Source organism: Trachurus trachurus, assembly GCF_905171665.1.
Source record: "Trachurus trachurus genome assembly, chromosome: 4".
NCBI lineage: Eukaryota > Metazoa > Chordata > Actinopteri > Carangiformes > Carangidae > Trachurus > Trachurus trachurus.
Window position 1 is genome coordinate 34,481,073 of NC_139898.1, and position 14,403 is coordinate 34,495,475.

Consider the following 14,403-nt stretch of genomic DNA (forward strand, 5'->3'; position numbering starts at 1 on the left):
TTTATTTTATAATTTCATAACATTGTATCACCATCTCTGACATAGTTAAGTTATTCTTCTATTAATAATTAGGCTACTTTAGTTTTAATTCAATATTTTCCCCTTATCTTCTTTTAACCTACCTCGTTCCTAAGTCCTTGTATCTTATCCTCTATAGATATAATATAGATATAAATAAAGATATAGACACAGATATAGATAGATAGATAGATAGATAGATAGATAGATAGATAGATAGATAGATAGATAGATAGATAGATAGATAGATAGATAGATAGATAGATTATACATATTATCTTATAAAGATATAGATATAGCTATAAAGATATAAATATAGATATAGATTACTCAGACTCAGACAGACTCAGATACATACAAAATAAACAAAGATATAGATAAATATAGCTATAAATAAAGATATAAATCTCTATACATACATATACATATATATGTTATTGTCTCTGTCTGCAGAGTTCGATGACCTGGAGATGTGCACGTCTCTGGACTGTGGTTCTCAGTGGTGGCCCAGCACCTCCTCTACCTCTGCTGCAGCCCCCCCCACCTCCACCTCCCTCTCCACCTCCATCTCCACCTCCACCTCCTCCAGCAGCAGTGTTAAACCAGGCAGCAGCAGCAGCAGCCAGGACGAGGTGGTGTCTCTGCGGCGGCTGGTGGAGGAGCTGCGGTCTCAGCTGTCCCGCTCCCAGGCCGTGATCCGGGGGCTGCAGAGCCGCCTGCGCTCCCTCTCCACCTCCAGCGACTCCACCCCCCACCGCAAGGTCAACTGGTCCTTCCAGGCCTCGCAGAGCGGCACCGAGGACGACGAGGGCTGGCAGTCGTCCGACGGCGGGGGGCCGGGGGCTTCTCCCCGCCACCCGGACAGAGGCCTGCAGCAGCTGGAGTCACGGGTCGACGCTCTGGAAAACCAGCTGAGGACGGGAGGAGGGAAGAAGTCCACGGAGCAGGACGGGAAGTCTGCCACGTGGCCCGGGTGAGACGCCCAACAGGCTCTTTGCTTATTATTAGGGCCACGGGCCATCGCACCGGGCACCGGCTATGAAATAGCTGTAGGGGCCATCGCACCGGGCGAAGCCCATATATATCAAAACGTGCGGTTTGATCGGGATCGGTATGCTACTACTTTTCTCAACAGTTCACGAAAAACTGCGCAAAATTTTGCATTGAAGTCAATGGGACGGGCGAAAAAAAAGAGCGAAAAAGAACAATCATTGGAGTTTTTCAAACGTCTAATGCTCCGGCATACTTTCACCTAGAGACTCCATTTAAACTTTAAACAGTAGACACAAGTCTTGTGTATTGTCGTATTACTCCACGTTTTGATAGGTCATATAGTTTTTGATCAATCCATGATCAATGACCATGATCATTTTTGGAGAAATTATGATATTATAATGGGTGTGTATTGCACGGAATGTTCGTGTCAGAGCGCGTGACATCATCAGTTAGAGTGAGAGAGAGCCCAAAAAAATTCCTGAATTTTTCTCTTTCCAAACTCGGCCCGGCCACAATTTTCACTCTACACACATGATTTTTTCAAAATTTGTAAGACAAACTTGTTCTGTTTCTCACCATGTGCTCAAAATATCAGAGAGACTTACAGAATTTGAATTATCAGCCTCTGAGTGGGGCCACGTCTGTCTCTGCTCCTCATTGACTCCAATACAAATATTTTCTGAGAGAAGCAGAACGGACCGATGTTTTAAAACTGCCAGCGTCTCCAAAATATTTACTGTAGAAACACCAAATCGTACCAAATTTTTCAGGAAGTCCTTAGAGCAACGTTGATCTGTGTTTTGTTCTGATAGGAGTTACCGTTTTGTCACAGTAAGCCTAAATGTGAGACCATCGCAGAGGCAGAAAATCACTCTTTTTCTCTACGTTTCTGTCTGTCTCAGCCTGCGGGGGCCTCTATCGCCGTGGTAACCACCTCGAGTTGCCGTGGTAATGTCCGATTCTCAGGCCAGAGCTTGTTAAAGGAGCATTATCGCAAATCCAAATTCTTAATTCGGCCACTAGATGGAGCCAGGCGGAGCATATCAGATATAAACAAGTGGGCAGCTGTCAGAGAGAGAGAGCAGCCTCGTTTAGTTTTTTTATCATTTACTGACACTTTATCACTTTAAAGTTTATTACACTAAATGATGAATCCGGTATTAAAATACAATAATTAAACACATTGTATTGATGTGCTGTCGTACAGTGGATCGTTAATTACTGCAGGCAGTGAACGCCTCATCAGCAGCAGACACAGATGTGGCGGTCTGAAGGGGATTAAAACGACACGAGGTCGGAACACGGCGTCCTGTCTGAGCGCCGCAGCTTCAACATCCACGACAACACGACAAAACAAAATTTAGATCCACAAAAAACTAATGACAACAAAAACAACAACAAAAAGTCAAAAGTGTATGAGTGAGTCCTGAGCTCAGAGTTCAACAGACGACGACACCAGCTGCTCCGATTACGAGCTGAGCTCAGATCAGATCAGAGAGCAGCTGCAGCAACAGACCGCTGCTCAGCAGGAGGAGCAGGAGGAGGAGGAGGAGGAAGAATAGGAAGAGGAGGGAGGAGGAGGAGGAAGAATAGGAGGAGGGAGGAGGAGGAGGAGGAGAAAGAGGAAGCATAGGTAGAGGAGGAGGGAGGGGGAGGAGGAGGAGAAAGGGGAAGAAGAGGAGGAGGACGAGGAGGAGAAAGGGGAAGAATGGGAAGAGGAGGGAGGAGGAGAAGGAAGAATAGGAGGAGGGAGAATAGGAAGAGGAGGAGGAGGAGGAGGAAGAATAGGAAGAGGAGGAATAGGAACAATAGGAAGAGAGAGGGGGGAGGAGGAGGAAGAATAAGAAGAGGAGGAAGGAAGAGGAGGAAGGAGGAGAAGGAGGAGGAGAAAAAGGAAGAAGAGGAGGAGGAAGAATAGGAGGAGGAGAAAGGGGAAGAATTGGAAGAGGAGGAGGATAAAGAGGAAGAATAGGAGGAGGGAGGAGGAGGAGGAAGAAGAAGATTGGAAGAGGAGGAAGGAGGAGGAGGAGAAAGGGGAAGAATAGAAAGAGGAGGAAGGAGGAGGAAAAAGATAGGGGAGGGAGGAGGAGGAGAAGGAGGGGGAATAGGAAGAGGAGGGAGGAAGAGGAGGAAGAATAGGAGGAGGGAGAGGAGGAGAAAGAGGAAGGAGGAGGAAGAATAGGAGGAGGAGGAGGAAGAATAGGAAGAGGAGGAGGGAGGGGGAGGAGGACAAGGAGGAGAAAGAATAGGAAGAGGAGGAGAAGGAAGAATAGGAAGAGGAGGAGGAGGAGGAGGAAGAATAGGAAGAGGAGGAAGAGGAACAATAGGAAGAGAGAGGGGGGAGGAGGAGGAAGAATAAGAAGAGGAGGAAGGAAGAGGAGGAAGGAGGAGAAGGAGGAGGAGAAAAAGGAAGAAGAGGAGGAGGAAGAATAGGAGGAGGAGAAAGGGGAAGAATTGGAAGAGGAGGAGGATAAAGAGGAAGAATAGGAGGAGGGAGGAGGAGGAGGAAGAAGAAGATTGGAAGAGGAGGAAGGAGGAGGAGGAGAAAGGGGAAGAATAGAAAGAGGAGGAAGGAGGAGGAAAAAGATAGGGGAGGGAGGAGGAGGAGAAGGAGGGGGAATAGGAAGAGGAGGGAGGAAGAGGAGGAAGAATAGGAGGAGGGAGAGGAGGAGAAAGAGGAAGGAGGAGGAAGAATAGGAGGAGGGAGAGGAGGAGAAAGAGGAAGGAGGAGGAAGAATAGGAGGAGGAGGGAGGGGAGGAGGAGGAGAAAGAGGAAGAATGGGAAGAGGAGGGAGGAGGAGGGAGGAGGAGGAGGAGAAAGAGGAAGAATAGGAGGAGGAAAAGGAGTCGTATCCTTCTGCCACTTCAACTAGTTCCAGTCACATCCTGTTGATCCTCAGTCAAAGGAAACATGAACATGAAAATATAAATATCACATGAACTGTCTGAATTAGGTTTTGTCTGAACTGCTGCTTGACTTTTTAAATGAAGTAAAAACTGTTTTGTTTTGTTTTGTTTTGTGACCTCTGACCTCTCTGACCTCTCTGTGTCTCTGCAGTAAGTTCGATGTCCTGATCCAGGCTCAGGCCCGTGAGCTGTCGGTGCTGCGGCAGCGCCTCAGGGAGGGGCGTGGTGCGGTCAGCATCCTGACCACGCAGCTGGCCGACACCACCAAGGCCTTCGAGGAGCTGCTCAGGGCCAACGACATCGACTACTACATGGGACGCAGCTTCAGAGAGCAGCTGGCCCAGAGCGGAGCGCTGGCCCAGAGGGTCGCCAGCAAGATCAGCAGCCGTGAGTCTCAATATACACATACATACACACACACACACACACACACACACACACACAGATATACACACACAGATATACACACACACACATCTATTGGAAGATAGATATTGGAAGCTATTGAGCTAAAACTGCTCATATTTACAGATAAAAATTAATACAAATTATGAACAGATGTAAAATGTAAAAACAAGAGGTGTATCTCATGCAGGGGAATTTCTTTCTTTCTTTCTTTCTTTCTTTCTTTCTTTCTTTCTTTCTTTCTTTCTTTCTGCCGTTCTACCCCCTTTCTCTGTCTGTCTTTCTTTCTTTCTTTCTTTCTTTCTTTCTTTCTTTCTTTCTTTCTTTCTTTCTTTCTTTCTTTCTACCGCTCTCTATCTCCATCTATCTACCTCTTTCTATCTATCTCTTTCTTTCTTTCTTTCTTTCTTTCTTTCTTTCTTTCTTTCTTTCTTTCTTTCTTTCTTTCTTTCTTTCTTTCTTTCTTTCTTTCTTTCTCTGTCTTTTTACTCCTTTCTTTCTTTCTTTCTTTCTTTCTACCCCTCTCTCTCTGTCTTTTTCTTTCTTTCTTCCTTTCTTTCTTTCTACACACTTTCTCTGTCTTTTTACTTCTTTCTTTTTTTCTTTCTTTCTTTCTTTCTTTCTTTCTTTCTTTCTTTCTTTCTTTCTTTCTTTCTTTCTTTCTTTCTTTCTTTCTTTCTTTCTTTCCTTCTTTCTTTCTTTCTACCCCTTTCTCTGTCTTTTTACTCCCTTCTTTCTTTCTTTCTTTCTTTCTTTCTTTCTTTCTTTCTTTCTTTCTTTCTTTCTTTCTTTCTACCCCCTTTCTCTGTCTTTTTACTCCCTTCTTTCTTTCTTTCTTTCTTTCTTTCTTTCTTTCTTTCTACCCCTTTCTCTGTCTTTTTACTCCCTTCTTTCTTTCTTTCTTTCTTTCTTTCTTTCTACCCCCTTTCTCTGTCCTTTTGCTTCCTTCTTCAGCTGCTTTCAGCATCTTTTTCTACGTAGTTCTGAATGTGAAGCTGAATCTCTGTCTGATTGATCGACTTCATGTGTAACTGAATAAAAACTAACGAGGTTACTGTAACTCCTCCAGGAGATCATCCTGAAGATCCAGATGAGAAGACGGAGCTGCTCGCCATCCGGTCAGTGCTCATTCACTTATCTGTGTGTGTGTGTGTGTGTCTCTATGTGTGTGTGTGTCTCTATGTGTGTGTGTGTGTGTGTGTGTGTGTGTAGTCTTGTGTAACAGCTTCGTGCTGGTCAGTGGAAAGTATTGGTGTGTGTGTGTGTGTGTGTGTGTGTGTGTGTGTGTGTGTGTGTGTGTGTGTGTGTGTGTGACGTTGTTCCTCTGGCTGGAATAATCATAATGCTCAGTCGATAACGAACGAAGACCTCACTGGCTAATTAATGGCTCAGCTAATTGGTTAATTAATGACGGGGGGAGAGGGTGGTGGGGGGGGTGATGTAACGAGCGGAAGGACACAGACAAACCAGATGTTTCTGCATCTTCATAGAGAGTCGGTTTCATGGCGTCTGAGTCTCACACAGACACTGATGATTAATGATCTGACATTTATGTTAATTTCATGATGAGATGTGTTTTAATTATTTAAAAAAAAAAACATTTTTCACTCATAAGAACAAATAGATAAGAAACGTATTCTGTCACATTCAGCCTGAATGTTCAACAGATCAGTTTGATCCCATATCTGATCAATTAGTTCCTCTAATGATTGATTTGAACATTTGAACTGCTTCATAAAAACTGATGACTGAGACTAAATGCAGAACACTCTTGGACTGGATTTCTTATATGTGATATATTTTGTTTTTTATTTTATAATTTCCTTCTTTATATGACATGTCAGAGGATGTCTGCACCATAAACACAACCAACACCTGTATCATTAACCCTAAGTAGAGAATGCATTCCCTGATACGTTCAATAAGAATTTAAATGACAAAAAAGAGTTCAGATTTAGTTAGTTTACTTAAAGGTGTACAGAAAAGAAAATTGAATTTGAGCCCACTCTGGGTCATAAAATTAATGTGATAACTCATCTTTCAGACGTTGTAGGCCAAACTTTGTGCAAAATTCTATTTTTGAGTAAATCCGGGATGAAAGTGTGTATTTTTTTTTTCGCATTGGATAATGCAGGCGCACGGATTATACGTCAGCCTGTACACGATTCACCAGCCACTGATATTGGATCCGTCATCCGTCATTCAAACGTCTGAGACACGCACACACACACGGAGCTCGGTCTCGCCCCAAGCTTTGCATATCCCGCCCGCTCGATAACGACCAATCAAATTCGTTTTCCTCACTCGGGTAAACTCGTGTTGCAGCTCGTGACAACTCGGCGCGACAAACAGGACAAACGGCCATTTCTGTACACCTTTAAGTAAATTATTAAACCTGTGTATTAGAGCAGGAAAAAAGTGAATAAGCATCACATTTGTTTTTTCTTTCTTTTATTTCTTTGTTTCTGATGATATATATGTAAAACAGAGATATACATAATTCAAGTTTCAAGTTTTATTTGTCACATGTAATTATACGTAAGTAATTACAGTGAAAGTCTTACAGTATGTACTTTCGGTCATTGAATAAGAATAAAAACATTTATATAAATGAATATAATTAAAAACAATAGTAGAGGTAATAGAAAACAACTTTATACTATAGACAATAATACCTAACAATGAAAAAACCGAATCAAGATGAAAATGAAACGATTAAAGAACAGAAACCTCAGAGCATCAGATTTTGTTTTGGTGAAGTTTGTTTCACACGACGTTTGTCAAACATAAAACATTAAACTTTTTTCACCGATAATAACAGAAGATGAGATTTGAGTTTGAAGTTGCTGTGACTTATCGCTGCTGCGTTATGAAACCTCCCAAAAAGAAAAAGTCCTTTGCCATCACAGAGCTGCAGGGCCGAGCTGCAACTGCCCCCCCCCCCCCCCCCCCCCCCTCCCCCTCCTCCCCCCACCACCAGCACCCACTCCCCCGAGCCGCGGGGCGTTGGCGACCAGCTGATGTTTCTGAGCACAGACTTTAACGGTGCAGTTGATTGGTCAGCTAATTAGGCAGAGACACGACGACGAGGGGACAAACAGAGTTACACAAGAGTTCAGCTGCAGGCGGCGAGCTGCTGGTCTGGTGGTGGTGTTACAGCAGAACCAGGGGTCAGACTCAGTAAAGGGATAGTTCACCCAAAATTGAAATTTCTGAACTCATTATCTCCTCCTCCCCCTCATGTGGACTAAGGGCTGGGAGAAGTTTCAGAGTCCTCCGTGGCTTCTCTGAGTTACAGGGGGTCTCGGCGTAGCAGTGCATGTCCATATGACGGTTGCAAATGGATACCAACTGTCTTCATAACAAAAGGCTTGGTGTGGTGAATGTGCAGCTCACAACTTGTCCACCAGAGCGTTGTGGAGTTGTTGGATTGTGTATTTGATGAGTTTGATGAGGGAAGGGTTAGGGTTAGGGTTAGGGCTGCGTTCCAGTCAGGCTTTTGAAATCGTAAATTACAGCTTCAAGTCACAACTTAGGACTTTGTAGCGTTCCAGGCAACCCACTCGTGTTTTTCCGACCTGTTTTACCTGTGAAAGTCACTATAACGGCCACTCGTAACTTCTGACCCGTGAACTCGTACCAGATCGAACTGGTACCACTTCACAGGTCGGAAAAACACGAGTTGCCTTGAACGCACCATAACGTCTTGTCAGCCGATGGAGTTAGCAGCCCCCGCCCTCGTCATGGATCTATTGGTCCTCGTCCCTACGTCACCACATTCAGGCGCATCCCTTGGCTGCACACACAGAGAGGACTGCCCCTTTATGCCGTTCTCTCTCCTCATTGGATAAAGGTTGTAGGATACAAGGAAAGTTTTCTCCTGGGCTCAGAGCAGAGCAGAGTGACTGACAGACCCGTGTTTCAGACCAAACACTCTCTAGAAGTGATTGCTGTCGGAAGATACAACTATTTAAGACTTAGATTAACACAAATATTCACCTTACTTCTGCTTTAAGGTCTGTAGGTTTATTCAAAATGTGTTTGTTGAGTCTGGATAATCAGCCCTGTTGATGATCCTTATTGTTCTCCTTTGTAATATGAAAATTGGTTTTGTAATAGTTTTATACGGTACGTTACGTATGCCCCCAGACCTCTATGCAATAAGTCATATACTGTATGGCTCAACAAATGTTCGCTACAATAAATGTAATGATGTCACCACCGTCACGTCTTCTGCTGCTTTTAACCCCGTGATGCTGTCGCCGGGTAGAACGGGGTGAGAGCAGGGTCAGACCCCGATGATACAGTAGATAAACACAACACAACATAACGATGCTGTGTGAATAATTAGAGCTGCTCCTCAGAGAGGGCGAGAGACATAGAGGCAGACAGGGACAGAGGGAGAGAGAGAGAGAGAGAGAGAGGTAGAGAGACATAGAGGCAGACAGGGAGACAGGGAGAGAGAGAGAGAGGTAGAGAGACATAGAGGCAGACAGGGAGACAGGGAGAGAGAGAGAGAGGTAGAGAGACATAGAGACAGACAGAGAGAGAGAGGCCTGCAGCAGCAGATGGTGCAGCAGATGTGGAGGAGAATTACACAGCGACTTTCTGTTTCTGCGACAGCCGTGTGATTGGTGATGATGATGATGATGGACACTGGTTTGATCTGAGCTGAGCTGAGCTGGATGAACTGGTGCTGCATCACGCGCTCAGTGAAATTCAATTCAATGAATCTTTATTTACACTCGGAGTGTAGTGTAGTGTTTATGTGAAAAACACAGAGTCAGACGAATAGAGCTGCAAACTAAACTGCAAACTAAACTAATCGATTATTAAATAAATCGTCAACTATATTTTGATAATCAAATAATCAGTTTGAGTAGTTTTTTGAAGAAAAAAAAGTCAAAATTCTCTGATTTCAGCTTCTTAAATTCAGATTCAGAATCAGATTCAGATATTTTATTAATGTATTTAGCAAGAAAATGTTTTACAGATGAGCAGTTGCAACAGATGTACATGACAGGAAACCCCAAAGAAGCAGAAACTGCTTCTAAATAGGATAAACAGGGGACCCAAGCAGTCAACATTGTGAATATTTCTGGTTTCTTTGTTGCTTTACGACGGTAAACTGAGTCTCTCTTTGGTTTGTGGACAAAACAAGACATTTGAGTTTGTTTTTTTAAACATTTTTTAACATTTTATTGACCAAACAACTAATCGATTAGTTGTTTAAATAATTGACAGATGAATCGATAATAAAATAATCATTAGTTGCAGCTCTACAGACGAGTTCCACAAAGTTAAAGGGCAAATAACAAAAAAAAATAAAAATAAATAAACACTGGTGTTTTTTATGACTGTAGAAATAAACGCACATTTATCTCTATGTGTGTGTGTGTTAGAGAGTGTGTGTGTGTGTGTGTGTGTGTGTGTGTGTGTGTGTGTGTGTGTGTGTGTGTGTGTGTGTGTGTGTGTGTGTGTGTGTGTGTGTGTGTGTGTGTGTGTGTGTGTGTTTGTGTTAGAGAGTGTGTGTGTGTTAGAGAGTGTGTGTGTGTGTGTGTGTGCGTGCTGGTGGCGTAATGCGTAGCGCTCCCGAGGCTTTTGCCGGCTGCGTTGGGCTCGGGGCCATGTTGACATGGCTTCTAATCAGGTTAAGTTATTAAGACCTCGAATGGGGAGGGAACTAGGTCAGGAGCAGCTAACCGCAGAGAGAGAGAGAGGAGGGAGGGGGGGATGGAGGAGGAGGAGGAGGAGAGAGGAGGGGGAGGAGAGGGAACGTGATTGGATGAAGAGCAGCGATGATGCTGCAGCACATGGAGCTCTGAGTTTATCTTCATCCTCTGGACAGAGCTGAGACAGTGAACTTCTCTTAGATCCTCGTCCTCCTTCTTCTCCTTCTTCTTGTGGATATTATTATTGTTTCTACGTTTCCTTGGAGACAGGACGGACGGACAGACACGACTTCTTCACTCTCGTCTCTTCTCTTCACTTCCCTTCGCTCCTCTTCGCTCTCTGTCCGGTCAAGTGTCTTCGTCCTGCATCAGAGCAAAGTGACACGTGTTGTTTCTGCTTTTCTGCTCATTCATTCATTCATTCAGCTGCTGTTGGAGCGTGAACACACACACACACACACATGAGCCCCGAGGACACGGACATCCTGCGTTAACATACTGTACATCCCTCCATCAGCCTCCTCCCTCTTTACGCTGCTCCTCCGTCATCATCCTCCTTTTCCTCCTCTTCCTCCTCTCTGCTGCTGTGGAAACCTCCGTCTGGTTTTCCTCTCTCATCGTTTCCTCTCTTCACTTCTCTGCTGTCGACGTGTTGTCACAAGTGAAAACTGAGCTTTTTAATTGTATTTTATATATTTTATTTTATTTTTGTATTGGAGCTGGTTCTGTATCGATCCTCTGCTCGGCAGCTGCAGCAACGTCCCAACGATCCCACGTTCAAATCCCGTTAAATCCTGTGAATCTGAGATCGGACAAAAGAGAAGAAAAAAGAAACTGGATTTGGATTTTTTATTTTTTTAAACTCTAACTTCAGCTTCAACAGCTTGAACCTGCTTTGGGATCTGATTTGGGATCTGTTTTGGGGGTGTGACCACCTGTAGTCACACACACACACACACCCCCAACACACACACACACACACTCCGAGGATCTATGTGTGAGTGTGAGCCTGCCTCTCAGTGGGAAGCCTAAATCTGATCTGGATTTACTCAGCTCTGCACCTGATCGTCCTCACTCGTCTCTTTATCCGTCTGTCACGCTCATCGGCTCCATCGGCTCGGTCGCAGCAGCGGTCAGTCGTCGCTGTCGCCTCGGACACGAAGCTAATGAGCCGAGAAACTACGACTCGTCGCCAACAAGAGAAAAGAAACTACGACTGACAGAGTTGTAAAAGAACTAAGAGTCTGAGACGAGGAGGAAAAGGAGCAGGATGAGCGGTCAGTAGCTACACAGACAGACAGAGGAGGAGGAGGAGGAGGTGCAGGAGGAGCAGCAGGAGGTGCAGATGGCTCCTCTGTGGAAGGCCATGCTGTCGAAGAGCAGCCCGCTCTACAGAGAATCCCTGTTCTCCTTCTCCCTGTGGGAGTGGAAGGCTCAGGAGAGAGAGCTGCTGCTGCTCCGCAAGCAGACGGAGCGGGAGAGGAGAACGCTGCTCGCTCAGCTCGACAAGTAAGACCACGACCCCCGTGACCTCTGACCTCTGACCCCTGAAACCCCGACCCTGAACCACCTCTGGATAGAGACATAGCAGTGTAGATGAAGCTACAGACCCAGAGTCAGTGCCTGGAAACAGTAGCTCTGAAGTAGTTTTATTGAATGATGATTATACTTTATTTATCCCCAAGTGGAAATTAGTTGATGACAGCAGCCTTAAAAGAAGAAAAAGCAGGACAAGTTTTACAAAGAATAAAATACACAATTCATAAAAAGACTTTAAAGGGACAACGAGGAGTTTTGTTAAAGCGAAGTGTTTTCTCACTACATTTATGAGCCTCCGCACCGTGAAATTCTTTGACCGGTGCAAGACAGACTCATGTTTTCATTCATCAAGAATTAAAGTCAGAGGTTGGAAGACGATCACATACCGTCGTAGTTCCCACCATAAACGGAGATTCATACGGCGGCGTTATTCTCATGACTCGCCACGAAACCGAAAGTAAAGAAACGCTGGTCGGCTCGCCCAGCATTTCCACCACCACTAATAATAACAAAATAACCATGGAGACAAAACCATAGATTTATCTAAAATGGACCATTAACAAGTGGTAACGGAGATTCATCCACATTAATATGAGACTTTTTTATAACCAAATAGAAACTCCTCGTTGTCCCTTTAAAGGAAGCTACTGTGCTCTCTGTCTGCTGGGCAAAATAACAGATTAAAAAGTGCTTGCTGGTATAGACAAATCAATTTTAAAGTGCATGGGGGTTTAAAAGTGCAACAGATATTACAAACGTTCAATGAACCATCGTTCATGAATGAGTTCATATTTTGGGCGAACGTGAACTGAACGTTCTGTATTTCCGGTTCTGAATCAAGTGCATGACTGAACCCAGATGAAAGGAAGCAGGAACACTGGATAAATGACAGAGCTTCAATAAGGTGCAAACATCTTCATCAGTCAAACTCCTTTCAGAGTACTGTCTCTCAGTACCACTTCTTTAAGAGTGTGTCAGGTTTCCAGCATCAATATGTAGCAGAAAACCAGCCAATCAGGCGACAGCAGCCACCACAGAGTCACCACTGATGTCTGAACCCTGGTTGGATACGAAGATGGAATCTGACACTAAATAGTTTCACTGTTAAAACTGGTCAAATAGTTGCTGTCTGTGGTTCTATTATGGGCTGTGGCAATCATTTTTAATGTAAGCTTGCAGCAACGTATTGAGAGAAAAAAAAGAACTGAACCAGTTCATTTTAAACTTTTGAACTTTGAACTAGTTGATGTAGTACGTGAACGTTCCCAACACTGCACATGTTGGGACTATTTCTTGTGTCAAAAAACAGCGTATCCATCCGCTCGGTACGACTGTGGCTCTGGCTTTAGTCTGTTGAAATGGTTAAATGTGTAAATGTTTCATGATGGTGTTGTTAAAGGTGTTGGTTCAGTTCAGTCTTCATGGCTCAACATGTCGGACTGATGTGTGAACACAGTGAAACCGTGTTCATGTTAAACTCTTTCAGTGTTTAGGCTACTGCATCTGTTCCAAGAGGAAAATGCACAACAGAAGAAACACAACTTTGTTTGTTAGTTAAAACGGCTGCATGAGGAGAAATCAAATCATTCTCATTAATTTGAGGTGTTTAGTTTGTTACAGTGAGATAAAGGCAGCGTGTGTTTACAGTGTTGACTCATTGTTGTTGTTACGACGTCTCCAATGGAAACTGGGATGTGATGAGCATCAGATGGAAAACTACTGTAGATGTTCACTGTGTTTAGTGTGTGTGATATGAGCCAGTCATTGATCCAGATGAGACGACCTTCACCTCGGCTTCTGTCACCGACACGTCAGCGTTAATTAACTCAGCTGTAGGGGAAACAACCTGGCTCATATGTTCTACAACATGATGAAGCGGTGCGCCACTTTATCCTGTCCCTCCAGAAACACTTCCTGTCCTGTTGATGGAGCAGCAGTGATGTTAAAGAGTTGAGTCCATCTCCCAAACAGCTGGAGGAAGAGTTTAAAGCGCAGAGCGTCACTCTCTAAGTCTTAAGAAGCTTCTGGTGCAGCAGCAACAGATCAGATCAGCAGCAGGTGACTCACACACCTGCTGCATCGCTGCTCATTAATGAGATTTACCCTCAGAGTCACAAGGCAGCTCAGCTTCTCCTCCTCTTCGTCATCTTCCTCTTCTTCTTCTTCTTCTTACATGGTGAATTTTACATGGCACCATTGCTTTTTTAGAGCAACAGGAGGAAAAGGCTTCGCACACTGATCAAAAATGTCATGTCCACCAGAGATTAACGGATGCAACAAAGATTTAATGGTCCATCAACAAAAAAGTGCAACCATGGTAATAAAATAAAATAAAGAAACAAAAATAAGTAAGACAAAAAGGTTTGGGCCTACACAGCCATCTTCAGTCGGTCTTAAGGGGCAAATCACACACCTGTGCTCTATTTGTCAAACAGTGGGTGGATCCATACATGTTCCAGGGCCACATCTTGTTCCACAGGGTGAAACCTGAGACTATTGAAACAATTAGAGTATAATAAAACCTGCTACACCCTGATTTAGTTACTTTTGCTTTTTTACAAATACTTGTATCTCTACTTTTATGTCTATTTGAACCCAGATGTGTCAAACCAGTTTCCTTTCTGTCGCCCCCCTCGTGAAACAGTGTTTCATGCTTTTAGCGAGTGTACGAGACTCACTGAGCTCTTCACACTTTTAACGAATGTTTATAATCTTTTCAATTAAACTTTTTGCAAAACAGTGTTTATTTATGGTGTAAGAGAGTGAACCAGAAGAAACGGCAGCTTCTGAACTTCATGTTGGGCGAAGCAAAGCGAAGCTGCCATGTATGAGTCCAGTTTACTTATTTGGATGTAAATTAGCGCTG

The 14,403-nt window shown here is 44.0% G+C and overlaps 1 protein-coding gene across 2 annotated transcripts in view; it reads left to right on the plus strand.

Moving 5' to 3' along the window:
- Positions 1 to 14,403, plus strand: part of pde4dip (phosphodiesterase 4D interacting protein) — a 157,308-nt gene that overhangs the window by 123,021 nt on the left and 19,884 nt on the right. For both annotated transcript variants that reach the window (XM_083969576.1, XM_083969577.1), the window contains exons 26-28: positions 472 to 991; positions 4,073 to 4,308; positions 5,396 to 5,444. In XM_083969576.1, the coding sequence (XP_083825702.1) occupies positions 472 to 991; positions 4,073 to 4,308; positions 5,396 to 5,444 (805 nt within the window). The remainder of the gene's footprint in view (positions 1 to 471; positions 992 to 4,072; positions 4,309 to 5,395; positions 5,445 to 14,403) is intronic.